General features: G+C 44.5%; 3 protein-coding genes across 6 annotated transcripts in view; 2 read left to right on the top strand and 1 right to left on the bottom strand.

Moving 5' to 3' along the window:
• Window positions 1–4,508, top strand: part of ano3 (anoctamin 3) — a 134,241-nt gene extending 129,733 nt beyond the window's left edge. For all 4 annotated transcript variants that reach the window (XM_079602988.1, XM_079602989.1, XM_079602987.1 and 1 more), the window contains 3 exons: window positions 2,153–2,239; window positions 2,342–2,447; window positions 3,107–4,508. In XM_079602988.1, the coding sequence (XP_079459114.1) occupies window positions 2,153–2,239; window positions 2,342–2,447; window positions 3,107–3,289 (376 nt within the window). In that variant the 3' untranslated portion in view covers window positions 3,290–4,508. The remainder of the gene's footprint in view (window positions 1–2,152; window positions 2,240–2,341; window positions 2,448–3,106) is intronic.
• The window catches only part of LOC306993340 (uncharacterized protein), a 179,676-nt gene extending 157,487 nt beyond the window's left edge, over window positions 1–22,189 (top strand). The window contains exon 2 of the mRNA XM_079603044.1: window positions 22,096–22,189. The gene's annotated coding sequence lies outside the window, so the exon portion shown is untranslated. The remainder of the gene's footprint in view (window positions 1–22,095) is intronic.
• Window positions 11,985–26,812, bottom strand: part of slc5a12 (solute carrier family 5 member 12) — a 38,370-nt gene continuing 23,542 nt past the window's right edge. The window contains exons 12-15 of the mRNA XM_079603007.1: window positions 26,037–26,224; window positions 25,518–25,621; window positions 12,479–12,588; window positions 11,985–12,406 (exon numbers count right to left, since the gene is read on the bottom strand). Coding sequence (XP_079459133.1) covers window positions 12,245–12,406; window positions 12,479–12,588; window positions 25,518–25,621; window positions 26,037–26,224 — 564 coding nt within the window. The 3' untranslated portion in view covers window positions 11,985–12,244. The remainder of the gene's footprint in view (window positions 12,407–12,478; window positions 12,589–25,517; window positions 25,622–26,036; window positions 26,225–26,812) is intronic.

The following is a 26,812-nucleotide window of genomic DNA, read 5'->3' as shown; positions in this document are numbered from 1 at the left end:
CGTCTCTCTACAGGGTTATCCCACTCCACACTGAAGGTGTACGTGGCGGCCTTAGCTGCTTACCACGCCCCTTCGAGTGGAGGTTCTCTCGGGAGACACCCACTGATATCTCGTTTCCTCCGTGGCACCTTGAGGCTGAGGCCAGCAGTACGCACGAGGGTACCATCCTGGGACTTGGCCATCGTTCTAGAAGGCCTTTCCCTGGCTCCTTTCGAGCCCCTAGAAGAAGTATCTGAAAAGTTTCTCACTCTTAAGACTATTTTCTTGCTGGCTATCTCATCTCTAAAGAGGATAGGAGATATCCAGGCACTGTCAGTGGCTCCCTCGTGCTTGGAATTCTCGCCTGGTATGGCTAAGGTTTTCCTCTACCCTAGGCCAGGCTATGTTCCCAAGGTCCCAACTATGTCTGCTAGACCTGTTATACTGCAGGCCTTTTGTCCTCCTCCCTTTCTGACGTCAGACCAGGAGAAGCTTAATCTTTTGTGCCCAGTTAGGGCCCTAGACACTTATGTCCACAGAGCTGCCCTGTGGAGGAAGTCTGAACAACTGTTTGTTTGCTTTGGGTCCCCTGATATGGGGGCTCCCGCTTCTAAGCAGAGGATGAGCAAGTGGGTGGTCGAGGCCATCACACTTGCTTATGAGTCGGCCGGTCAGCCTTCCCCTTTGGTTGTACGGGCCCACTCTACTAGGAGTATGGCTGCTTCTAAGGCTCTCCTTTCTGGAGTTTCTCTTCAGGACGTTTGTGATGCGGCAGGCTGGTCCTCACCGCATACTTTCGTCAGGTTTTATAGTCTTGATTTTAGCTCCACTCCTGGGGCTCAGATTCTATCGTCAGTTTGTGCTCCCTAATGCACACACTACGGGTACTTGCTCGTATGGAGACGTGGGTATTGCGTTCCCACTGCGAGTCTCGCAGCGAGAGTTCCTGAAGGGGAACGTTCTGGGTTACGCATGTAACCCTAGTTCCCCGAGGGAACGAACGCTGCGAGTTCCTGCCATACTCCCTGCATCCCCCGGATCGCTGCTTCAGAACTTTAGAAGCTAGCGGCTTGTGGATTCGGGGTTATTTATAGCTTCCTGGTCGGTGACGTCACTCGCTATGACGCTCCATCTTTTCATTGACGGATTTCATTCATACTTCAGACGCGTCACGCTGGGGGCGTTCCCACTGCGAGTCTCGCAGCGTTCGTTCCCTCGGGGAACTAGGGTTACATGCGTAACCCAGAACGTTTTTAAATTGTGCTTTATAAATAAACATTGTATTGTATTGTATTGTATTTAATTCTTCCGCAATAAATAAAGCCAAATATCAATCAGACAAGCCAACACGGTCTGGATGAAAGGCTGTGTTTAAATCTTGAATAAGATCAGCCTGATATTCCTGACCTGCTGAAAATGCCTCTAATGCGCTCCCAGAAGAGAGATAGCCCGCGAGTGTATCTCCGATCTGAGGTAGCATCAAATAACAGCGTGCCTTCGCACCCGTGGTAGTCAAATGGGTCGATGTCGAGGGCACAAAGACAAAGATATAATATATATTTATTTAGGAGTCAACTCGTCTTGGAGGCTAACTTTAAGTGTTTTACGGGTCTCTTTTTTTTCTGTGACTATAGTGTAATCGGGTGTATGTCCAATTCAGCCATAGGATGTGAACACTGAGGCACACCGTTTGTTTAGTAAATTGCTCATTTTCTTTTTGTTTCTTTTTCTTTTTTAGTTATATTAGAAATATTTTTATTGCGCACTGACTAGCAAAATCTAACTCCTATCAGAGTTTTTGAGAGCTTGAGATGCACACACACATCACAGAATGGTCTGGTGACAGAAGACCCGTCGATGTACCTGTGGCACATCTAATTATAGCCTCTGACGCAGGCGCATTCCAATGACGTCACTGTCCGAGTCTAAGTTCAAAGTCAATTCCATTGACGTGTTGCACACATATATCCACAGCGGGTCACACACAAAAGCGTTGCCCATAGCACTTAAAAAAATTGAGCGTAGTATTGAGTATAGCTTTTTAAAAGGGAACTAAGACAATAATATATATATATAATTTAATTATTAAAGATAAGAGGTTGCATTCAAAATTCTAATATGAAGCTTTGTATTGCTAATGCAATATATTTGTGTTTTCCCTGTCTTTACACAGATGTCTAAGAGGATACTTGAACAACAGCTTGTCTTTTTTTGACATGGGTGAATTTAAAAACGGAAGTTTCCAAAATCAGTACTGCAGGTACTGCAACACTCATGCTAGCTTTACGTTGTTAAATGCTATTCAATTGGGGTTTTTTTTGTGAATTTCATGGAGATCAAGTTCTGTTATTCCCCTCTACAGATATCGGGATTACAGAGCACCTCCGTGGAGTCCTGAACCCTACGATTTCACCTTGCAGTTCTGGCATGTTTTGGCTGCCAGACTAGCCTTCATCATCGTCTTTGAGGTCAGTGCTACTTCACGTTTTTGTAATCTTATTTGAGTAATGTTTTATAGCATTCACAATGTTTGGGGAAGCTACTTTGAAACTTAGCTCGCAAAGCTACAATATATTCATCATTTTAAGTAGTTAAGTTAAAGTAAAGCTGCCCTTTGATAAAGTTACAATACGATTCAAGGCACTAGTCACTAGGTACTAGTGTAATGGAAGCCATCTTGTACAAGAGAGCTATGTAGGTTAATCTTACTCACCCTGGACTCGAGAGGTGACTGACACTAGAGACTTTGGTCTTTAGTATTCTTGTTAACGTGCCCAACTCTCATCCCGACTATCACTGGTTCAAGCCCTTCTTGGAGTGCCCTGGGTGGGAATGAGGTTTAGGATGGTCAGTGTAAATGTAGGCCAATCGGTACACGATGTGCATATAAATCTCACTTTAGATACACCTCAAAAGTATCTAATCTCACAGAGCCAGACTTTTCTCTTTTTTCCACCAAAAGGTTTTCATGTTGGAAAGAAAAAGTCAAATGCATAGTATGTCCAAATATACAGTATTCATAAAACAGAAGGCTCCAAATTACCTTCATGAAAGGCTGATTTAGTTGTCGTTAGCTACTCAATACTGCAATATAACATTTTTTTATTGTCTGTTGTATTCTCCATAGCACCTTGTGTTTGGTATTAAGACCTTCATAGCCCACATGATTCCAGACATGCCCAAAGACCTGTCTGATCGCATGCGCAGGGAGAAATACCTAATGCAAGAGATGGTGTATGAGGCGGAACTGGAGCACCTGCAGAAAGAGCGGAAGAAGAATGGCAAACGTTATCACCATGAGTGGCCTTAGCCGTGCCTGCCCATAAATTCACAGATAAATGCCCACTGGAGAATCACATACCCTACCCACAAAAGCACATAAATGCTTGAAAGTGGTAAACAAACGTCTTTGCGCAACTGCAGCACAAATGTGAACACAGGCATTCATGTACGACCGTTCTGCTGCCTTGGATGGCTGGCTTTATTGACTCCATGCATGGACTGCCCACTTCAGATTTTCATTGCTGTGATAAACCAGGGAGCGGATTCAGTGTTTGTTTGAGGTCAAAACCTGATCTCCGGGTGGGCCTTTAGAACCAGGAGTTGGCAGTTGTACTCTGCACCAAAGAGGTTCTTCTCAGTCACATGACCCCTGCCTGAGACCTCAATTATCCTGTTTTTCCATCCTGCTGATTGGGTTTACTCACAAGAGCAGAAGTTCTCAAACTTTACTGATTGGCTACTTTAAAAACAGTTGGCTAGTTTAAGTTAATTGGCTAAAAGTAATTGTGAAAACAACAAAACAGCTAACCTGGCAAAAAAACAACATTTGGTGATTTGCCACATTTAAAGTTTGAGAACCACGGCACTGGAGAAAGCTCAGATAATGTTAAGTGGACATAATTCCATTTTGAGAGCGTGGAAAGAGTCGGATTCATTTGAAAGTAAGCGGAAATGCAACAAATTGGATTTCCGAAAGCACAACTGGACCCGCCTGCCTTCCCAATGGTCAAAAACAGAAGTCTGTTCCAGAGTACACTGCTGAACGAGTTGAAGTTGAAGGTCATATGAAGGAGTTTCACTTTTGCAAACCCTCGCTATATCCATGTGCCGGATCATCAACTTTTAAATCAATGGATTTCAGCATTCTCTGATACACCGTAAACTCAAGTGTGTATGTGGGAAAATAACTAATAAAATATTCCTTGAACACGCATCCTTCCCAGCATGGCCTGCAGTGACGCTGCTCTTTCATCGGTGTCCCATCATAGTTCTGAATGGAGCACTCGTGCGGTACGGTTGGATTGTTTACTATGCAGATGAAGGGCATTTGGAGTTCCTGTTCTCTGCTTGTCTACTTGTCTGCATCTCTGTTCGTGGCAGCTATCATCCCGCTGTGAAGCAGATCTCTACCTGGTGCCAGGCAATGTGACGACGTTTACTTACGAAGATATTTACCGAATACGCCCTCTCTCTTCGCTTTGCCAGCATCTCACGTTGTGATTCTTGTTACAAAAGTGGTTTCTGGTAAAAAAAAAAAAAAAAAAAATTACCAAATAAAAATCAGTTTGTTTATGCAATTGAACAGTTTTTATGTACGACATCGCCTTGAAAAGATATGCAGATCTGTCTTTCAATACAATGTAATTTTGACTAGGCAAAATAAATTGCCAACTTCGGCAAAATGGTGATATAAATAACATGCATGTTATTTTTTTAATTGCATGTTGTTTCTTTGTTTTTTATTATTTTATAAAAGACTATGTCCGTGTCCATATGTCTGGTTTTGTAGAGTGTGTGAGCTGAATTTGATGTGTGAGTGTATCTGTGTTCCGATGCCTGCGTTTGTTGCTCAGCTGTGAAGTATGTTGTGTGTTTATGGCTCCATCAGCCCATGTGCCCACCTAAACTCATGGAAGTGCATCTCTACAGTATAGCACTGCATGTATGTACTGTGAATTTTCCGTATGCATAGATGACCCACTACAATTGCAAAAGTGTTCAACATACAACCAGAGTGTGTTGAGTGAAACGACAATGCTTCCGCCATAACCTACAGTACCATAGAGTGCTACAGTGATGCTGTATTTCCAACACTATCTCACGACCAATTCGTACGAATTTGTACGAGTTATTATAAGGTGGCTAATTCGTACGAATTTGTACGATTTGTCTAAACCCACGTGATGGGTAGGTTTAGGGGCGGGGTCAGGGGTAGGTCATTCGTATGAATTCATACGATTTTGGCAACTCGTAAAATATGTACGATTTAGCAAAAAACTTACAAATTCGTACGAGTGAGGTCGTATGAACTGGTACGAATCAGCCACCTCGTAAAATTTGTACAAATTGGCGTGAGATCGGGTTGGTATTTCTGTAGGCCAACCCAGAAGTTAGCATTACCCCGGTTCAACAAAAAGCCAATAGGATTTGTTTCTCTCTTCTTTTGGATTAGTGCAGAAAACAAGTTACGTCACCAATAAAAGTTTATGATTCTTGCATGTTTTGTTCATCTTCTCAAATGAACAGCTTTTATTCATTTTAATGTCTTAATCGCCAGAATTAAAAAGCTAAATGTAGGCTATAAACGAGCTACACCGTGGTTGCATGTCTTCAATGTCACAACCATTAAGCTTCTTAAACTCTTTCAGTCTTTATAAAAATGTAAAAATGTCCCTATTAAGTTAATAGTTTGCAAGAATTTTAAACCCAACAAGGCTGTGAAAGTGGACCAGTGAACGTTTATGTCCCCGACAACCTCCTTTAGTCTCTTTTGACCACTTGTTAGCAACTGCCTTTTACGTTTAAAGTAAAAACTTTAAAATCAAAAGTGGGGTAAAGCTGGTTTATTTTATGTGGTAAAATAAAAATATCTTGATGCCGTCAACCAAATACCTTCAGCAATTTAACCAAAAACCCATTCAAAAGACTGCAGAATAAGGGAATCAGAAGTGCTAAAATGCTAAATCATTTCCTGGTTTTGACCTACAAAAATATGTCATCCTGCAGCACTAATTTTGCAGTTTGATTAATGAACTAGAAGTAATATGATGATTAGTAAATCATTTTTGATTTATTATTTGATTGGAATTCCAAAAATGGATTAAAATGCATATTATTTCCAAAATACTCGATTACCAGACATTACTTGAGTTATGTAGCAACTATGTAGCATACTAGGCCTACTGTTTGAAATATAATGGATGCGGTTTCACATACTATTAAAAATAGTTTAGTATACACCAACCGTGCAGCATGAAATAAGCAGTAAGCTTATATTCCACTCCAAACAGCCAACTACTGTAAACATCGAACCGCATTAGCTCATATCAACCAATCCACCATTTAGCATACAGTTAGAGCATAAAGCAGATGTGATGATCGAATTAACACTGGGAAAATAGACACGCAAGACAGTTTTTCTTATTTGACAGTTTGCTTTTTTGTTGTATTTCTTTGTAAATGTAAATGTTTTATTTTCTTGGTTTCATTTTTTTTGGGTGTGTTTGTGTGCACGTTTAAATGTGCGTTTATAATTGTGTGTGTGTGTGTGTGTGTGTGTGTGTGTGTGTGTGTGTGCGTGTTTTGTAAAGCTGATGAAGTGAGTGCTCCCAGCATGCATCTCATTCTCACAGTTTTTCAAAACCCAACACAATGGCTATGTTCGAAATAGCATACTATCCTACTACTCATACTGTTTCTTCAGTGCGTAGTTTGTATACTGTGTGAAGAATGTTTATTTTGTGTATGCATGGTTTATGACTTACTACATGTGATGAAATGTGCAGTATAGAGCAGTGTGTGAGATACTGTATCCCAAAATGCAATGCGCTCAACTTGACCTTACATTTTAGTTTGACAAATCCACTGAACGTGATATGAACCCTGATTCTATTTTCTCATGTTCTGATCAACAGTGCAAAATAAAAAAATTATTTTAGAAATAACTAGATGTCACTTAGTTCAATTAAATTACAAATGCAATGTAATGAGGCCATGTGACCACTATGTAGCATACTACTGTTCAAAACATTTAGCATTTCATAATGTGTTCTTTTTAACATACTTACTGTGCGTTCACACCGGACACGAATAGCGCGTCAAATTCGCGCCTGCCGCGTCTAGTTTGACGCTTGAACATTTTGAATGCATTCGCGCGTCCAAAGCGAAATGGCGTAAAAAGTCAAAAGCAAGCGTTTGGAGCGAAATTGACGCGTGTCCGAGGCGAGATCCGCTTCTTCTGGGAGAGGCAAGTGCTGCGGGAAATTTAAAAATACTGTTATTGTGTCTCGAAATGTAGTTTTTAGAGTTGTTCAGTCGAGAATGTAGTTGTTTAAAGCTCAAATCTGTGGTTTGTTTATAAAGATAGCAACTATTTTAAAAATTTGATCTGACGTTTCGGAGTTGTGAGATCCAGGCGATCACCGGGCGCTCGGCGCTCATGTAACCCGCCTGGAGCAACCTTACCTCGGCTAGTCTTCCTGACGTCTGCCGCTGGTAAACGAGAAATGTTTAAATTCACAATCCATAGCTTCGGCTCTATTATATGAAACATTTAAGTTAAAATACATTAATGACTCGTTATAACGTAGGTCAAACGACTTCTTTAATTAACGCTATGTGAGTTGTTCTTCATCTCATTCAGAAATGTAGCCTATGACTGCAAGTGTTCAGTGTCACATTCATAGTTAACATCTGAACAATGTCATTCCTTCTTTCACGCGGGCATTTAGTCATTACAAAATAATTTATTAAGGCCAAACATAAGTTATTGAGGCCAAACATAAGTTATTGAGGCCAAACATTTAAAATGACATCAGGCATTCCCCCGTTTATCACGTCACTTCACCACGTGACAGCAGCAAGCAGGCTTCGATTGGCTAACGCGGCGCGAATTGACGCAGAAGTTCAGATTTTTCAACTCGGGCGGCAGACAAGAATTCGCGTCAAACGCGTGAATGCACAAAAAGCACTATATAATATCATTCGCGCGTAACGCGCCAGACGCTCAATCCGCGTCTACCGCGCCGCACTCTACGCCTCATTCGCGCCGCAGGATTTTTTTACGCGCATAACGCCTCTTTGCATTGACTTAACATTGAAATCACTCGCGCCTGACACGCTATTCGCGTCCACTGTGAACGCACCATTAGGCACATTACAGTGTATACTATGCAGTATGCTGTACGTATTCAAGAAGTACACTAGTATTCAATTTCGAACACAGTCGTTGCATCTGTCCTCCTCAGGCTATTTGAGTGTTTGCAGAAGAGAACTCTACCATATTTTCCTATTTCAAATCAAGTATTTATTTGTTAGGTATATATTTTTGCACTTTCTATTTGCATGGGTACAGACCCCATATGGGTATAGATAGTATGCACACAAATGAAGCTTAAATTGTGTTTTTGCCTTATACTGTAGATACTTCACTAAACTGGAAAAAGTCCAATTTAAGTTTAATTTCATGAAAACACTTTAGGAGCGTAATTTATTTTCTGTTAACTCTTTTCAGGAATCACGGTTTAAATAAAAATCTGTGTTAAAAATGATCACTGTGTAGTTTATTAGAACAGTTGTTCTCAACTGGTGGGTCACAACCCACAAACTAGTCCCTGGTCTACTTCGGTAGGGATGTGGTGTGGACAGCCCAATTTTTTGCATGGTGTTGGGTCACCATTTAGGGCAAATCAAGACCAGTTGAGAACCACTGTATTAGAAAGCTAAATTTTGCTTTGATGCTATGTAAGTTATGGATGCTAAGCAAGACCAGTAGTTCTCAGTAGAATGAAAGTGTGAGGCCGATCTTAAACTGGAAGTAGTCTTTAATGTAACACACCATTCTCTTGGTGTTGTGTAATCTATGCATGACCTGATTTATGAGCCCAAGCCCATCTAGGGCTCTTGACAAACCTTTGTGTATTTTTTGTGCACTTTTTACTGTGAAGTGTGCATGGCCTATATCTGCTTAAACCAGAGAAGACTGATCTGAGATCTGTACATGTTGTAGTGGTTCATCATCATGAATGATCAGCTGTTAATGGGTTTGTGGCGATCTCATTAACATGTGTACAGGCTATTGGGCAACAAATGTTATTCAGGGTTTATCAAACATGCTTGGTAGTGTATAACATGTCTTCGTTGAAAATGCCTGTGAAATGCACATGAAACAATAAAACTGTTTAGAAGTAATGAGTAACAGCATGTATTATAACATCATAGTCAATGCTTAACAGATCTTACACAGACTAGTGACTTGATTCCTGAAACATCAATCATCGGTCTAATTCAAAGCAATTCGATTGTGACTATTAAAAAGATGGATGCTATTTTGCTGGAACATTTCACTGCTTACGTTTAAAATTCAAAATTCCATTTCAGAGTTCTGTGCAATTTACATAATGCATATGTATGATATTCAAATGGCAGAGAGACTCTTGTACGTAGGAGCCAATGGGCCTCATTATGAAACATGATCAAAATTCATTTTTGTGCAAATTGTTCGCGAAGCCATTCTGAATAAAGTTCACGGATTCATGAATGTGTTCATATTTTGGCATGTCGCCAATTAGATTCTTTTGGATTGATGCAATATGTTAAAGTCTGAGAAGAGAGTTTACAAGATCCCACAATGCTCCTGGACATGTGATTCAAGGGGGAGGATTATGTTAATTTTGAATGGGGTTGAGCTGAGGTTGGCTCTTGACAAAAAATTGGTCTCTGATATTAGGGTTAGTTTTGGTTAGGTTTTTAGAAATGTAACAGATTAAAGGTGCAGTAAGCAATTTCTGAGAAACACTTGGGGCCCTATTGTAACGATCTGAAACGCAAGCATCAAACACGAAACGTAAGTAACTTTGTGGGCGGATCCCGGCTCTGTTGCTATTTTTCCGGCGGGATAAACGCCTCTTGCGCCCGGCGCAAATCTAAAAGGGGTTGGTCTGAAGTAGCTTCATTATTCATAGGTGTGGTTTGGGCGTAGCGTGAAATAAACCAATCAGAGCGTCCTCTCACATTCCCTTTAAGAGCAGGCGCGCCTTTTCCATGGCGGATTGCTATTATAACGGCGGATTTGCCAGCCGCACGCCAGGAGCGGTTCACAGCCGAGGAGACCGACGTTCTCGTCAGGGCCGTAAAACACAGAGAAGTGACATTGGGGATGGTGGGAGAAACCCACCCAAATTAGCTTCGGTTAAACAGGCGTATAATTTGGGTAAATGTGTAATCTAGATTATTATTATTTTTTATCTAGATAGATTTTTTTCACATCTTCATGGACACAACAATGATTTCCCTCGTGTGTTAATATTTTTCCTTGTAATAATGTATGATTTGCAGAAATGAAAACTGCTGCGTCTGTTTATATTAGAGAATCAAAGTGTATGCGCGTTAACACGCTACATTATGACTAAGCATGCGCCCTTAAAATACCATATGACTATCGCGCAACCCGCCACTGTCTTTAGACTGGGTTTTTCCTGGTCAGTGGCGCAATTGCTTTCTAAAACTGGAAAATAGCACCAGGGAAGTTTTGCGCCGGAACACGCCTCTTTTCGCCGAACCGCCCCCCCGCGAGCGCAAGTTCATTCCCTAATTTACCGACGTGCGTCTGTGGAGGGAAAAGTCCGCTGTGCGCAGGTGCAAAATAGGAATGATACATGCGTTGGTGTACAAAGTCAATTGCGCTGGGTGCAAGATAGGGCCCATGATATTTGACAAGAATGTTGTGGTGCTTTGTGGATTGGTGAATCTCCTATTTACACAGCCAGGACTATGTACAAACATTTTTTTTTTCAGCACACACACAGAACAGACATTAGCAAATTTGATTTAATTTTTCAATAGCATTTCTCAGAAATCGCTTACTGCACCTTTAATTTGAGCACTGGCAGTATATGTAATGCCTGCTACAGAATGTGCAATTTCGGCAATCCTATAAGATCATTACAAATCACACTGTACGACATGGATCTAACAAACTTGGGTAGGACATGTATGTAGACTGTACGATGATGACACATATTGAATCGTAAGCTACTACACAAGTTAGTATAGAAGAATAAAACATCCTTAGCATGCTCTAGTGGTAAACAAATAGATCAAGATGAATCGCACTTTGGCAAATGTGTTTTTTGTGTGCACTGAAAAAAAAGAGGAGGAACCGAAAGAGGAGAATATGGACATGGTCATGGCTAGGATAAAGAGGCCGACTTGGCATGCCAACAGCCAATTTTGTAAATGGAGCTCGAGGTAAGTAGTTTAAGTTTTTGTCGTGTTGATCAATACGCCACTTCATGTTGCATTTTTATTGGCTATTCAGCAGACAGTAGTAGCAGCAAAAACATTTTGAGATGATCAGCCGTATTCTCTCTGTACCTCTCACTGTACGACGTAGGACCACCGTTTCAGAGTCACGAAATCACCAAGATTAGTCTTCTTTTGTCTGGGACAACCCAAAATCGTACAATGTGTACCAGGCATTACAGTTGGAGGTTGAGAATCGTTAGGGCGAAGGATTGGGATTGAAAGGTTCATATAGTGGTTAGGGCCAAAGGTTAGAATCCAGAAATTTGGGTTAGGGTTAGTTTAGAGTCAATTTTAAAAATAGAGATTTGAGTTAAGAGTTTAAAATTAATGTTACAGGTTAGGGTTACTTAAGAATAGGAGGTAGGGCCATGGGTTAGGATCGGGGTTAATGGTTAGAATTAGGGATTCAAGGGAGGACTTAAAGTTGAGTTTTAGGCAGAGGTGCTCATTCCTGTTCCTGAAGATTGACCTTTCTATAGAGTTCCAACCTTGCTCCAACACACCAGTTTGCCATTATCAAGTGTTCCTGGAGATCCTAATTAGTTGTTTCAAGTGTAATTGAATAGGATTGGAGGGAAATTTTGCAGGGAAATATATTCCAGGAACAGGAACGAGCACCGCAGGTTTTAAGATGATGATCCAGGAGCACATTCTATCTGGCAAATGAAGTCACCTTGAATAATGTTCAATGCAACTCTGAATGACACCACATGATTTTATTTTTTATAGTTATGATATAAAGTCTGTTTATGAGATTCCTTTGTATATGATGTCCTTGTTTACGTGTAAAGCGAATAACAGTATGCATACAAGAGTTGTACAAAACATGTATGTAACATAGATTTGGATCACACTTTTCTGTAATAAAATATTGATTGTATCTTTTAAATTAAATAGCTGATGTATTCTTTGACTTCATTGACCGTGTATTTACATTTATGATACTAAACTCAAAAAGTTACAGCTTTACTTGAACCTTACTAGTTTCATTATGGTCAAAGGCAGCATTAGTATACGCATTTTCCTGCAGGTTATCATCACTGCTCTTGACCGTCTCCATTTTTATGACACCTTCCTGGTCTGGATGTTTCTCCCATGCCTTGGCAAAGTCTCCCACATCCTAATAGAAGCAAAGAAAGGTTCAGGTTGCATTCAGATAACTCAAAGGCACATTCTAAAAGACGCTATGTACCTCTTTGTCTTCACTAAAATCTGCGTGTATGAATCTCTCAGACCAGAAGCAGATCACGTCCTTCATTGATCGAGTCATTCCTGGCTTCAACTTTTTGGGGTCCATTGGTCCTGCAGACACCAGAATTTCAGTTATATACAACAATTTATCTAATTTCTCAAAATAAAGCTCCTTTCTCAGTTCACCCAGGCCATTTATTGTGCAGAAAACTGGAACATACATACATAAAGCATACTGGTTGTAGTGTCAGGGTGAATTAAGATTGCTCACATTGTTGGACAACTTGGCTTTTCCTGTCACAGTTAAGCAATATGGAGTTAGACGTTAGACAAATATTATGGCTATGTCCTAATTCACACAATATGCAAGATAGATGACATTGGAGGTGGTAATACATATCCTACTTCTGACCTCAAAGCGTTGCAGTCATTCTGTGCTGCATACTTGGAATTCTCCCATCTCCACTTGAAAATAACCATTGGAACTTCACTTTATTCACTGTCATCTAGAAAGGGACATTAAATGAAGCTTCTCATTGAAATCAGAGTTGATCGATCTGCCTCAACTTTGTCCAACTTTAAGCATCATACCAATGGGCATTTTCAAGTAGGGAATGGGAAAATTTCAAGTTATCCAAAAAGCAGATTCAATGCATCCCAAATCAAAACATGTTAAAAATAGTATGCCAAAGGTCTAAAAGTGTTAAAATAATGAATGTTATCTGTAACAAAATCTGTAAAAAACTACAGATTGTCGCAGTGTTTGTTGTTGTTCCCTTTCGTTGTCACTTCGAGTTACGTCGAAATGACGACGAATGGGGTTCGCTTAGAAGCCTATCCTCTTCGAATATTAATAAAACGAGCCAATGGCAAGCAAATGCCATGGGTCTGCTGAATTTGCATAGCGTAACTCCGCCCCACTGTGTGGGTATATAAGGAAGTGAGCCGGCAACATGCAGATATGTTTTCGCTTTCGGAGCCAAGAGCATTCTTCACTCCACAAGCCATTCTGAGATCATCTCTCTTCACTCTTCGAGACGAGCTACTCTTCAGAAGTGTTGGTGTGACGGCGAATTCCAGCGAGCTTCATATTGCCTGCCGATCTGCGCAGTGGTCTGCCAGTCGTGTGTCTCTCCCTGGGCGCTTCAACACTGCTGTTTGAGTTTTATCTCTCTAAAAGAGCTGCACGCGGCGCGTCTTTTTAAAGACGGTTCGCCCGTGTGTTTCTGGGTGCGATACACAGATTAAATCAGCTGATGGGCACGGACGCTGTCTGATGTGTTTGGGCAAACGCACAGACAGCGTTCGTGGATGCGTCATGTTCTCATTGCGGGGACATGACCATCGCAATGTAACGATCGAGACTCGATGACCTCCTCGAGAGAGAGTCCCCTCATCCACACCCCGATCTATTCTCTCCGCAAGAGGGAATACTTCGGCTGGTGGCCAGGGTGATCAGAGGCTGCTGTGTGGAACCAACCCGACGATCTATCCTCGGTCCACACGCTCCTCTTCACATTGCAACCCGTGTGGTATCCGGATGAGATCGCTGACCAGTCCCGGCCAGAGGTCGCGGGCTGGTCCAGCATTTCATTCGATGCCCCGGCAGATGAAATCTTGTCTATCGCCGCATCACAAGGTGGGCGTGAGTACGCTGGAGAAGACTCGGCTGTGCTGCCTCCTCCGGGTGTGCCAGCATTGCCCGAGTCTGAACCAGAACTCTGCCATGCTTCCCCGGGCAGTCGCGAGCATTTGGGCTTGTGTGGAACCCTCCGCCATGTCCCAAGTGCTTAAAGCTGATGATCGGTTTTTGGGGACGCACCGGCACACGTCGGCCCGCCCCCAATTCCTTTCTTCCTGGACGTGCATGAAGAGGTCATGAGATTACTCAGCGGCCTCTTCCGCCTTCTCTGCCCTCGATGAGGTCGCGGCCAGTGGGTACACTGGGGTTCCCCCTATGGAGTGTTCTGTGGCAACACAACTGTGTCCCCACAGCGCCTCCACTGGCGTGGCGGCCCTAAGCACCCACCCACCCCAAAGCATGTAGGTTTTTGTCTACTCCGGTGGCAGAGATCTATAGAGCTGCGGGGCTGGCTGCCACCTCACTGCATGCTATGCCCATCCTTCAGGTCTACCAGGCCAGGGGTGCTCATTGCTAATGCACGAGGGTAGGGCTGGTCCAGGGCTCTTGCAAGAGCTGCGTGCCGCCACCGACCTCGCTCTACGGGCGACGAAGGTGACCACACGCTCCCTGGGTCAGGTGATGTCCACATATGTGGTCCAGAGACAAAAACTGGCTTAGTCTGGTTGATATGGGCGAGGCTGAGCGAAGCCGCTTCCTCAACTCCCCATATCCCAGACTGGCCTCCTCGGCGGCGCAGTCGAGGACTCTGCCCAGAGTTCTCGGCTGCCCAGAGCGGACTGAGGCTCTGATCCCGCGGCCAGCTGCTCAGCCGCCGGCTCAGCTGCCTCATTCCGCTCGCCGCCGAGGGCGCCCTCCTGCGACACTCCCTGCCGGCCCTAGCAGCACCCTTCACCCAGGCCGTGCCGTGGAGGTAGTCGCAGGAAGGCGCCCCAGCCCGTACCAGCCCCGCAGCAATGCGGTGCTCCCGTTACGGGCAGCTCAGAGATGGGTTGCAGTTCTTTCTAGGAGGTGGTTGCAGGGCCACTCCTTCCCCCGGTGGAGGGCCGGGGGAAAACCTCTTTTTCCAAAGAACTGTCTCTCCCATCTCTGAGCACACAGAGTTCTCGGACGACAGTGCGCGCCACCCTCGGGTCCCGCCACTCTCGCCCTCCTCTGTCACAGAGTTCTCGGATGACAGTGCGCACGCTCACGGGCCTCGCCACTCTCGTCCCCCTCTGTCGCCAGACCCCTGCCAGAGCACGCCCCTGTGGAACGCTGGTCCTTCCCTGGCCTCCTCTGGCAGGACGCGGCTAATGACCGTGCCCCCACACCGGGCCGCTATGCCACCCACGTCTGGGCCGGTCATTCCGCTTCGCTGCACCCCCGGGGGGACGTCTGTCGTTCGCATGACCCCGCTGGCACAGTCCGTGGGAGCCTGGTTAGAGCTTCCCCCCTGTCCCGCTGGCTTGCGCGAACCATCAGGCTCGGCTATGCGATTCAGTTCGCACGGTCTCCTCCCCGCTTCAGGGGAGTCCGCCTTACTATGGTCGGTGGCTATGCCCCTGTCATGAGAGCGGAGGTCGCCACCCTGCTGGCGAAGGGTGCGATCGAGACTGTCCCTCCAGCCGCAATGAGGTCCGGCTTCTACAGCCCTACTTCATTGTCCCCAGGATATCCGGTGGGTTACGGCCAATCCTGGATCTGCGCGTCTTGAACCGTTCCCTTCACAGGCTTCCGTTCAAGAGGCTCATGGCCAAGCGCATTTTCGAATGTGTGCAGCCACAGGATTGGTTTGCAGCGATCGACCTGAAGGACGCCTACTTCATGTCTCCATTTTTTCTCGACACAGACCGTTCTTGCGGTTTGCTTTCGAGGGGCAGGCATACCAGTACGCAGTTCTCCCATTCGGGTTGGCCCTGTCTCCTCGCGTCTTCACGAAGGTCGTCGAGGCAGCCCTTGTGCCGCTACGGCAGCACGGGGTTCGCATCCTGAATTATCCCGATGACTGGCTAATCCTAGCTCACTCTCGGACCAGGGTTGCGAACACAGGGACCTAGTGCTCCGGCACCTAGCCCGTCTGGGCCTTCGGGTCAACTGGGAGAAGAGCAAACTTTGCCCCGTGCAGAGGATCTCTTTTCTCGGTAGGAAATTCGACTCGGTCGCCATGTGCGCGCAGCTTACGAGCGCGCGCGCGCAGTCACTGCTGACTTGCCTGAGACAATCTGAGGGCAAGAGTGCGGTTCCACTGAAACTTTTTCAGAGGCTCCTGGGGCATATGGCATCTGCAGCCGCGGCAACGCCGCTCGGATTGCTTCATATGAGACCGCTTCAGCACTGGCTTTGCGATCGAGTCCCGAGGTGGGCATGGCGTCAGGGCACGTTCCGAGTACCAGTTACTCCGACCTGCCATCAGACCTTATCCCCGTGGACGAATCTCAGCTTTCTCGGGCCGGAGTGCCCTTAGAACGAGTTTCCAGGCATGTTGTTGTCTCAACGGATGTCTCCTCCACGGGCTGGGCCGCCATGTGCAATGGACATGCTGCCGCGGGCTCCTGGACAGGTCCCCACCGCCTATGGCATGTCAATTGCCTCGAGTTGCTGGCAGTACGTCTCGCTCTGCACCGCTTCCGGGCGCTGCTCAAGAACCAGCACGTACTAGTCCCATCAGACAATACCGCGACAGTAGCGTACATCAACCGACAAGGTGGTCTACGCTCCCGCCGTATGTCGCAACTCGCCCGCCACCTCCTCATATGGAGTCAGAAGCATCTGAGGTCGCTTCAAGCCATTTATATTCCGGGAGACCTGAACTGTGCAGCCGACGAGCTCTCACGGCTTCAGCCTCTTCCGAGAGAATGGAGACTCCATCCCCAGGCGGTCCAGCTGATTGGGATCAGTTCGGGGACGCACAGGTAGACCTGTTTGCCTCCCACGACTCGTCCCACTGCGCCCAGTTTTACTCCCTGACCGAGGGCACGCTCGGCACGGACGCTCTGGCGCACAGCTGGCCCCGGGGCCTCCGCAAGTATGCGTTCCCCCAGTGAGCCTTCTTGCACAGACCTGTGCAAGATCAGGGAGGACGAGGAGCAGGTCATATTGGTTGCGCCGCACTGGCCCACCCGAACCTGGTTCTCAGAACTTGTACTCCTCGCGACAGCACCTCCCTGGCCAATTCCTCTGAGGAAGGACCTCCTTTCTCAGGGACGGGGCACCCTTTGGCACCCTCGTCCCGATCTTTGGAACCTCCACGTGTGGCTCCTGGACGGGACGAGGCAGGTTTGAGTACCCTACCACCAGCGGTGGTGGCTACCATCACTTCCGCTAGAGCGTCGTCCACTAGACATGCCTACGCGTTGAAGTGGAACCTCTTCGTCTTTGGTGCTCTTCTCACTCAGAAGACCCCAGATCATGCCCGATCAGTGTCGTGCTTTCCTTCCTGCAGGATGGGTTGGAGCGAAGGCTGTCTCCCTCCAACCTGAAAGTATATGTTGCCGCTATCGCCGCACATCACGATGCAGTTGATGGTAAGTCCGTGGGAAAGCACGACCTGGTCATCAGGTTCCTGAGAGGAGCGAGGAGAACACAGCCTCCTCGCCCTCCTCTCGTTCCCTCTTGGGACCTCTCAGTGGTACTAAATGCCCTGCAGAGTGCTCCCTTTGAGCCTCTGCAATCAGTGGAGCTTAAGTTCCTGTCAGTTAAGACAGGGCTCCTGGTTGCTTTGGCCTCCATAAAGAGGGTAGGGGACCTGCACGCATTTTCTGTAGACGAAGCGTGCCCGGAATTCGGGCCGGCCTTTTCTCACGTGTCCTGAGACCCCGGCCTGAATATGTGCCCAAGGTTCCCACCACTCCCTTCCGGGACCAGGTGGTGAACCTGCAAGCGCTGCCCCTGGAGGAGGCAGACCCAGCCTTGGCATTGCTCTGTCCAGTACGCGCACTCCGTGCTTACTTAGACAGAACGCAGTGTTTCAGGACCTCAGACCAGCTCTTTGTCTGTTATGGTGGGAAGCTGAAGGGAAAGGCTCTCTCCAAGCAAAGGTTGTCTCACTGGATAGTGGACGCCATTGCTTTGGCTTACAACAGCAGCAAGGTCGACCGTGCCCCCTTGGTGTGACGGCCCACTCCACCCGGAGTGTGGCCTCCTCTTGGGCTCTAGCGCATGGCGCCTCGCTAACAGACATCTGCAGAGCTGCAGGCTGGGCGACACCCTACACATTCGCCAGATTATAGCTATAATCTCCGAGTGGAGCCAGTGTCCTCCCGTGTACTCGCTTCAACCAGCCGGTGCTAGGACCCGCTCAGGTGTCTTCGCTTGCTCGCCATTCCACTCCACGGACTGGATACGTGCGATATTTCCTCAGGTGAGCCTGATAAGCCCTGAGTTCCTCCAGCGCTGTTGACGTCAACGCCAGGGTTATGCCTCCGGCAGCTTTCGCGTTGGCTAGGTGCCACCATGTGCATGGTTCCCCCTCTGGGCGACCCCCACGTGTGTATTCCACTGTAAGCCTCTCTCGAGCATGTGTCTTTCCCTTGGCAAGCCAGTCTGCCACCCCTGGGGTTGAAATACTCCACCCTACGGGCTGGACACCCCAGTGTTTTCCGTATGCACCCCCCTCCGGGTCATATGTTATTCTTAAGTCCCCCCTTCGGGCGGGCACTGATTGCATATTCCACTGAGATATGCTCCCAGTGTACCTTGGTATTCCTGTGTTAAGTAGGAGTCCTTCGTCCGTGCTAGTCACGACAGGGAGCTCAGACTTACGCAGGGCACTGGAAGACAGCCGAGGTGGCGTGATTGGACTGGTAACCCCATTCGTCGTCATTTCGACGTAACTCGAAGTGACAACGAAAGGGAACGTCTCGGTTACGGATGTAACCCTCGTTCCCTGAGTAGGGAACGGAGACGTTACGTCTTCCTGCCACTTCCGCTGTACCGCTGGAACAGCCGAGTTCAGCCTTGGCTCCTTCAGCGAAGAAACATATCTGCATGTTGCCGGCTCACTTCCTTATATACCCACACAGTGGGGCGGAGTTACGCTATGCAAATTCAGCAGACCCATGGCATTTGCTTGCCATTGGCTCGTTTTATTAATATTCGAAGAGGATAGGCTTCTAAGCGAACCCCATTCGTCGTCATTTCGACGTAACGTCTCCGTTCCCTACTCAGGGAACGAGGGTTACATCCGTAACCGAGACGTTTCTCATACACTGGCATAATTTGCTGCTAAACTGCCATAGAGGAATGCATCTTTGGAGAAATTAACTAGTTAATCACGACTGTTTTATGAAACGGTAGTAACTTTGTCGCACATCCATTGTTGAACCATGCTGGTAAGGTTAAAAACGTTTTCGTTAGGTGGTTTGGGTAAACATTGAGGCCATTTGCTGTTGACTCTGCCACCTACAGTATATGAAGAGAGTGTGTACATTTTGTTTTTATGTGTTTTATGTGTTTTTTAAAGAACATTTTAATGATTGGATGCATGATTTTTAAATTGGACTGAATTCTGACACTATCGATATGACGATATTTAATATTTATACTTTCGTTTGCCTTTTTTGGCTCTGGGAAATAGTCTTTTGGAGAGTTACTCAAACATTGGGCCTGCAGGACGGAAGTGAACCGAGGCGATGCCCACCCTTCATCACCTATAACCGGCTAGAGCTATTGGAGTTGTGGCTTTCAGCTTCCGGGGGAGGATTTGTTCTTGACGTCGATCTGTCAGAAATCCATTTTAAGATCAGGAAGAGAGGTCGCAAAGGAGATGCAGTGACATACCTGCAGTGAAAATGGGAAATCGCCTTTTTCAACAGAGCAGCCTACTGTGCTTCACGGAGACTTCGTCTGTCTGATAGGATACCAGACTCTCATGTAAAAATGGAATGATTTCCACTCCGCACACTGGACAGAGATTTAGAGAGGACTGGTAAAAACATAGGAGGAGCAACATGACATGACTTTACGTAAACATACACGCCACTGCCAAGTGCCGAGCTATCTGCGTGTATGTCTACGCCCTAGTATGGGTAGGTTTAGGATTATTTGTGGGTGAGGGGCTAGGATTAGAAGTGCGGTTAGGATTAGGGAATCAGGTACTGACTTCAACGAGGGGGGTAATAATTTGGCAGGGAGTCAAAATTCGGCACAACATCTGTCAAATGTTCTGAGCGAAACGAACCATCATCCCCGGATGTGATTCCGCATGCATGTCTACGCCGAAACAAACCATTATCCCTGCATGTGATTCCGTGTGCATGTCTACACCGAAACAAACCATTATCCCTGCATGTGATTCCGCGTGCATGTCTACGCCGAAACTAACCATATCCCCAGATGTGATTGAAAAACACGCCAAAAAGCGATTATGCGTCTTGATAGCACGCCGAAATGGAAGGTTAGCCAACAAAACAATTTTGAGAGTTACCCATGATATGCAACGCTCTTCCCCGGATGCATTGGTTATAATTAATGGGGATTTTAATCACAGTTCACTCTCTGCTACCTTACCCTCTTTTAAGCAAATGGTGATATGTCCTACATGCGAGAGTAAAATTATTGACCTGGTTTATACGAACGATAAGAAGAGTTATACTCTCGTTATCCTGCAAAGATGCTTCCACCACTGGGGCAATCGGACCACTATTTAATATCTTTGGCATTCAGATACTCTCCTGCAATTCAAAATCAGCCTATTGGCTCTAGGCCTCATCCACACTACTGCGTTTTAGTTTAGAAACGGAGAATTAAAATGAATACGATCTCCGTCCACACCAGCGCTTTAGCTGCATATTAGAATTGATCTCCGTCCACATTAAAACGACTGAAAACGCGGATCACGTGACCATTCACCAACACTGGGCATGCGCGTGCCGGTGTAAACAGGCGCATGTAGGCGGTGATAGCATTGTAAAATGCAGAATTTACTTGCACAACAGCTGCTAGCAGAGACATCAACGTCAGTAACGCTTGTAATTCGTTATCCATGTTGCAGTCACTAACGTTATGTAGTCCAGGCTGTTTTTGTATGTTTTCTTCCAGGGGACGGGTCATGTGATGGGTGGCTGACGAATCAGGGAAGGATACGCCATGACTGATGATATCCAATTATAGAGCCGAGCGTGAGCTTCTGCGCCATTTTTTGTAAAGTCCTCCGTTTTGACCGTCTTCACCAAAACGCCCTCCGGAGATTCAAAGCGCAAAACGGGGTCGGCAGCGTTTCTAAACTTCTCCGTTTTAGGTCTTAGTTTTTGCCGTTGTAGTCTGGACGGGAGGTGTAAACGTAGCAAAAGGTCTCCGTTTCTAAACGAAAACGCAGTAGTGTGGATGGGGCCTAATACAGTGTGTGTGGTCGGAGGACACCTGTGAAAGGTTTGTAAATTAATTGTATTTTTCTATGAATAGGAAAAAAGCAGCTTTTTTAGTGGTGACAGGGACCAGATTAAAATTGCTCTAAGGGAGCTGAAAAGAGTTATTAAACAGAGTTAGTTTAAATATAAGGAAAGAGTTGAAGAACCCATGTCTAATTGTAACACATGGGGCCTTTGGAACGGTTTAAAACACTATTTGCTGGTCTGGATTGAATGTGAATTAGGTAAATCAGTTTTTGCTATGTTTGATGAGTTTGATTTTTCTGCCTCTCACAATATGATTTTAGAATCTCTTGTACAGAGTGGTAATGTGGACTGTAGTCCAGCAATTGTTATTAATGAGAATGAGGTTCATCAGCAATTAAAGTGCCTTAAGAAAAACTTTGGAACAGTCTTCCTACCATTGTCCGGGAAGCAGACACACTCTGTCAGTTCAAATCTAGACTAAAAACACATCTCTTCGGCCTAGCATACACATAACACAGTATAGACTTCTATAATTTAATGTTAGGCTGCATAGTTTAGAACAGCCGGGACCGGGAACACTTCCCGTAAATCCTGATGTATTTGGTACATCATAAGAAGGATGGCGTCTACGCTAATATTAGTCTCTCTGTCTATCCCGAGGTTTACCGCTGTCCACCGGAACCAGGCCGTATCCAGATCTGATGAAGGACCAGCGCCAGGACACGACGACGCCGCTGACCTGAAGTGTCAACCAGTCTCTCCTCCTCTCCACTCCGACTTCAACCAACCGGAACTGGACAAATACTCTGATTCATTCTGACTTTTGACCTGTAATGCTCCTGAATCATAATCATACACTGTTCACTCGTTGGCCAGAGGAGAACTGGCCCTCGACTGAGCCTGGGTTCTCCCAAGGTTTTTTTCTCCATTCTGTCACCTGATGGAGTTTTGGTTCCTTGCCGCTGTTGCCTTGCCTTCTGGCTTGCTTAGTTGGGGACATTTAATATTCAACAATATTATAGATCTGCCTTAAAGGTGGACGATGATGAAATTGTTTTTTGTATTATTTTTATGTTATCACTGTGAAGCTGCTTTGATACAATCTGTATTGTAAAAAGCGCTATATAAATAAAGGTGACTTGACTTGACTTGACTTGACTTAAGACCAACAAAGCAGCAGATTCTGATGGTATTCACCCACATACTTTGAAAGTCTGTGCTGATCAGTTGTGTTCAGTTTTTAATTACATTTTTTCTTTGTCCTTGTGTGGAAGACATCGTGTCTTGTTCCTATTCCAAAACATGGTAATGTGGGTCATAGTTTGAATAATTTGAGACCCACTGCTTTGACATCGCATAGTGTCGGCCCAGATCCTGCCCACATCTGGGCCGCGTGGCACAGCTTTATCATCTTTCGTATTTACATTGTATACCTCTGGCTATAGGCACACTGAGACATTTTGTTGTCTACAAAAGTTTTCTCATAAATACTGCCCTTGTGGGTTTAATTAATCAAAGTAATGATGTGAACTATAGACAATAGAAGTGAGTTATTTGTTACATAGTGTGATGAAAATTTCCCAAAATTTAATGTGTAAAACACCAAGGAGTTGATCGTTGATTTTAGAAGAAATAAACTTCTCTGAGGAGAGTAGGAGATCTTCAGGCTCTCTCTATATCTCATGGGTGGAGTTTGCTCCAGGCAATATTAAGGCTATCTTGCATCCCAGTTGCTGGTGTGTTTCGGGTCGCCCAAGAAGGGGCTTCCCGCATCCAAACAGACCAACAGCAACTGGATTGTGCAGGCTATATCTATGACCTATCAGGTGCGCAGTTTACCTTCACCTTTGGCCGTGAGGGCTCACTCAACCAAAAGCATGGCTATTAGATTTCACATTTCTACGCCAGGCACTTTAGTGGCTTCACACTGGGACAGGCAGGGCTCATTGTGGCATAGTGGGTACTCGTTCCCCAAAGTGTCGTCATCAACGCAGTTTGAGTTCCCTTGAAATGGAACGTCTCGGGTTACAACTGTAACCCCTGTTCCCTGAGAAGGGAACAAGACACTGCCTGGGAGCGACTTGCTTCATCACAGAAGCTAACGCTGTTGTGTGCCGGCGTCCCTTTGTACCGTCACACATTACGTCATGACACAACACCAATCAAGATTGACTTAGTTTCACTTATGCTTCAGAGGCGCTGTGCTAGGGGACGTTCCCCAAAGTGTCGTTATCGACGCAGTGTCGAGTTCCCTTCTCAGGGAACAGGGGTTACAGTCGTAACCCGAGACGTTTCCCTTTATGGAGATTAATCAACTTTTCAAATCCAATCTACTCTACTCTACTCTACTCTACTCTACTCTACTCTACTCTACTCTACTCTACTCTACTCTACTCTACAGTACTCTACTCTACTCTACAGTACTCTACTCTACTCTACTCTACTCTACAGTACTCTACAGTACTCTACTCTACTCTACAGTACTCTACTCTACTCTACAGTACTCTACTCTACTCTACTCTACTCTACAGTACTCTACAGTACTCTACTCTACTCTACTCTACTCTACAGTACTCTACTCTACTCTACAGTACTCTACTCAACTATACTCTACAGTACTCTACTCTACAGTACTCTACAGTACTCTACTCTACTCTACTCTTACAGTACTCTACTCTACAGTACTCTACTCTACTCTACAGTACTCTACTCTACAGTACTCTACTCTACTCTACAGTACTCTACTCTACTCAACAGTACTCTACAATACTCTACTCTACTCTACAGTACTCTACTCTACTCTACAGTACTCTACTCTACAGTACTCTACTCTACTCTACTCTACAGTACTCTACAATACTCTACTCTACAGTACTCTACAGTACTCTACTCTACAGTACTCTACTCTACAGTACTCTACTCTACTCTATAGTACTTTACTCTACTCTACAGTACTCTACTCAACTCTACTCTACAATACTCTACTCTACTCTACAATACTCTACAATACTCTACAGTACTCTACAGTACTCTACTCTACTCTACAGTACTCTACTCTACTCTACAATACTCTACAATACTCTACAGTACTCTACAGTACTCTACTCTACTCTACAGTACTCTACTCTACAGTACTCTACTCTACTCTACAGTACTCTACTCTACAGTACTCTACTCTACAGTACTCTACTCTACAGTACTCTACTCTACTCTACAGTACTCTACAATACTCTACTCTACAGTACTCTACAATACTCTACTCTACTCTACAGTACTCTACAGTACTCTACTCTACAGTACTCTACTCTACTCTACAGTACTCTACTCTACAGTACTCTACTCTACTCTACTCTACTCTACAGTACTCTACTCTACTCTACTCTACTCTAATCTAATCTAATCTAACCCTTGGTTGGGTTGCTCAAACAAGCATGGCAATGTTTTAAAAGAACTACAGAGCCACAGTGTGTAACACTTTTCAGGTCATCTCACTTTTCAACATCAAACTACTAATGGCTTGGTTATAGCTCACTCTGCATATGATGCTGGAATAGAAGCTTTAAGTGATTATCGGATTTAAGGAAACATAGCTATATATAATGCATATATAATGCTAATGGAGGGAGCTGCTTTGAAGATGAGACAACACCAAATAAATCGGAACCAACTGCAAAACCACAACATGTAATTGTTATTATTTGTTTCATATGCCAAGCAATTAGCCATGTACAGTACCATTCATTAAGGATCACAGGGATGGTGGGAAATAGTTTAGATATTTTAACAGAGAACCCGATGTTTGAGCTGTCTGCTTTTTGTAAAAAAAAAAAAAAGAAAAAAAAAAAAATGTTGCAAGAAACCTTGCCTAGCATTATACGTGTATGAATAAATTGATGTATGACTTCTTTACAATAACTTGGATAGGACTATTCACAGCTCTCAGGTTCTTTGGTATGAATAGTCTTTCTCTACCTCTGAGAGCAGCAGATTTTTTATTGTTAGATATACAGTAAATAATTCAAGGTGTTTTGTTGCTGCCAGTATGTGATTGAATAGATGAGCTAATGAAATGTTGCTCTCACCAGTCAGCAGTGTGATAAGTAGGCCAGCTGCTATAGTGCCAATAAAGCCCACTGCACTATAGTACAGATAGGACATGGAGTACCATGAATCAGCCAGCCAATACCTGAACACAAGACAGAGATAATGTACATCATATAAATTCAATTCAATACACATTTATTTGGATAGCGCTTTACAAAAAAATGCATGAGTCCATATTACAATTTAGAGTGATCTGTTATCAGAGGTAACTGTCTAAGAAATGTATTTCAGAAATGTACATATACAAAATCACAGTCAAAATCACAATGTAATAATTTAAGGTCCTGCACCATTCAGAGTTTCATGACTGAACTAGATATGTATTCCTTATAAAAAGGATAGAAATAATCACTGTCAGAAAAAGTAATAATTTAATTTTATTTGTTGGTCGTTACTTCTAGTCTGTGATAGTGGACTCTTGTACCCCATGAAATTGACAAACATAAATTTATTTCTTTGGTATTTTAACTTCAGAAGAATGATAAAGCACATTGTACCTGTCAGAGGAGAGAGCGCTCGCGGTGAGAGATGTTTGGTTGGATCCGTCAGCTGTGATGCTGAAGTTGCAGCCTGCAGTGCTGAGTTCAAGAGGATGTGTGTTATTGCTGGGTGCTGGATAAATGAAAGCCCCCACGCCAACCCAGAATGAGAGAACGATGCCCACAATCAATCCTCCAAATGCGCCCTAAAGATAAAGACCACAAATCACAAAGCATGTGAACAATATGAACTTTAGTGAAGCACACATTTTATTTCATTAACCCCCCACCCCCCAGTCTACATGCAAAGTTTTTTAATATAAGCTATGTAATGATATACATGGTAATAAACAAATATAAGATGGGAAGCGAAAAAAAAAAATTCAATGCTTTTGCATTCTCTGGCAAAAGTTGCACGTTCCCCGAGAAACTTTGTGTTTGCTCGCAAAATCTTTGCGTTCCTTTGCAAAAACTCAGACAGATCCCTTTAGGTGCTCTGTAACATTTTTTATACTCATTCATAATTTCTATAAAATGGAAGTTCTGCAGATAAATAGGGGGAAATTGCATTTGTTAAAATTTATCTCAAGCTTATGAAAATAAAAAAATAAAAATGTTGTCGTATTGATTTGTGAATTATGCTATATAGAAAAGCATATAGATTCATAGAAAAACATTTTCTAGCCCTAGCTTTAATATAAAATGCCTCATAAATACACATTAAGTTTTTTTTTTCAAAAACCTCTTCAACAATTACCAGCTATATTACATTTTTTAGATTTTACCATTATGAA

The sequence above is a fragment of the Phoxinus phoxinus genome, assembly GCF_949152265.1.
Source record: "Phoxinus phoxinus genome assembly, chromosome: 25".
NCBI lineage: Eukaryota > Metazoa > Chordata > Actinopteri > Cypriniformes > Leuciscidae > Phoxinus > Phoxinus phoxinus.
Note: the sequence above shows the minus strand (reverse complement) of the source record. Positions and strands in the feature narration are given on the sequence as shown.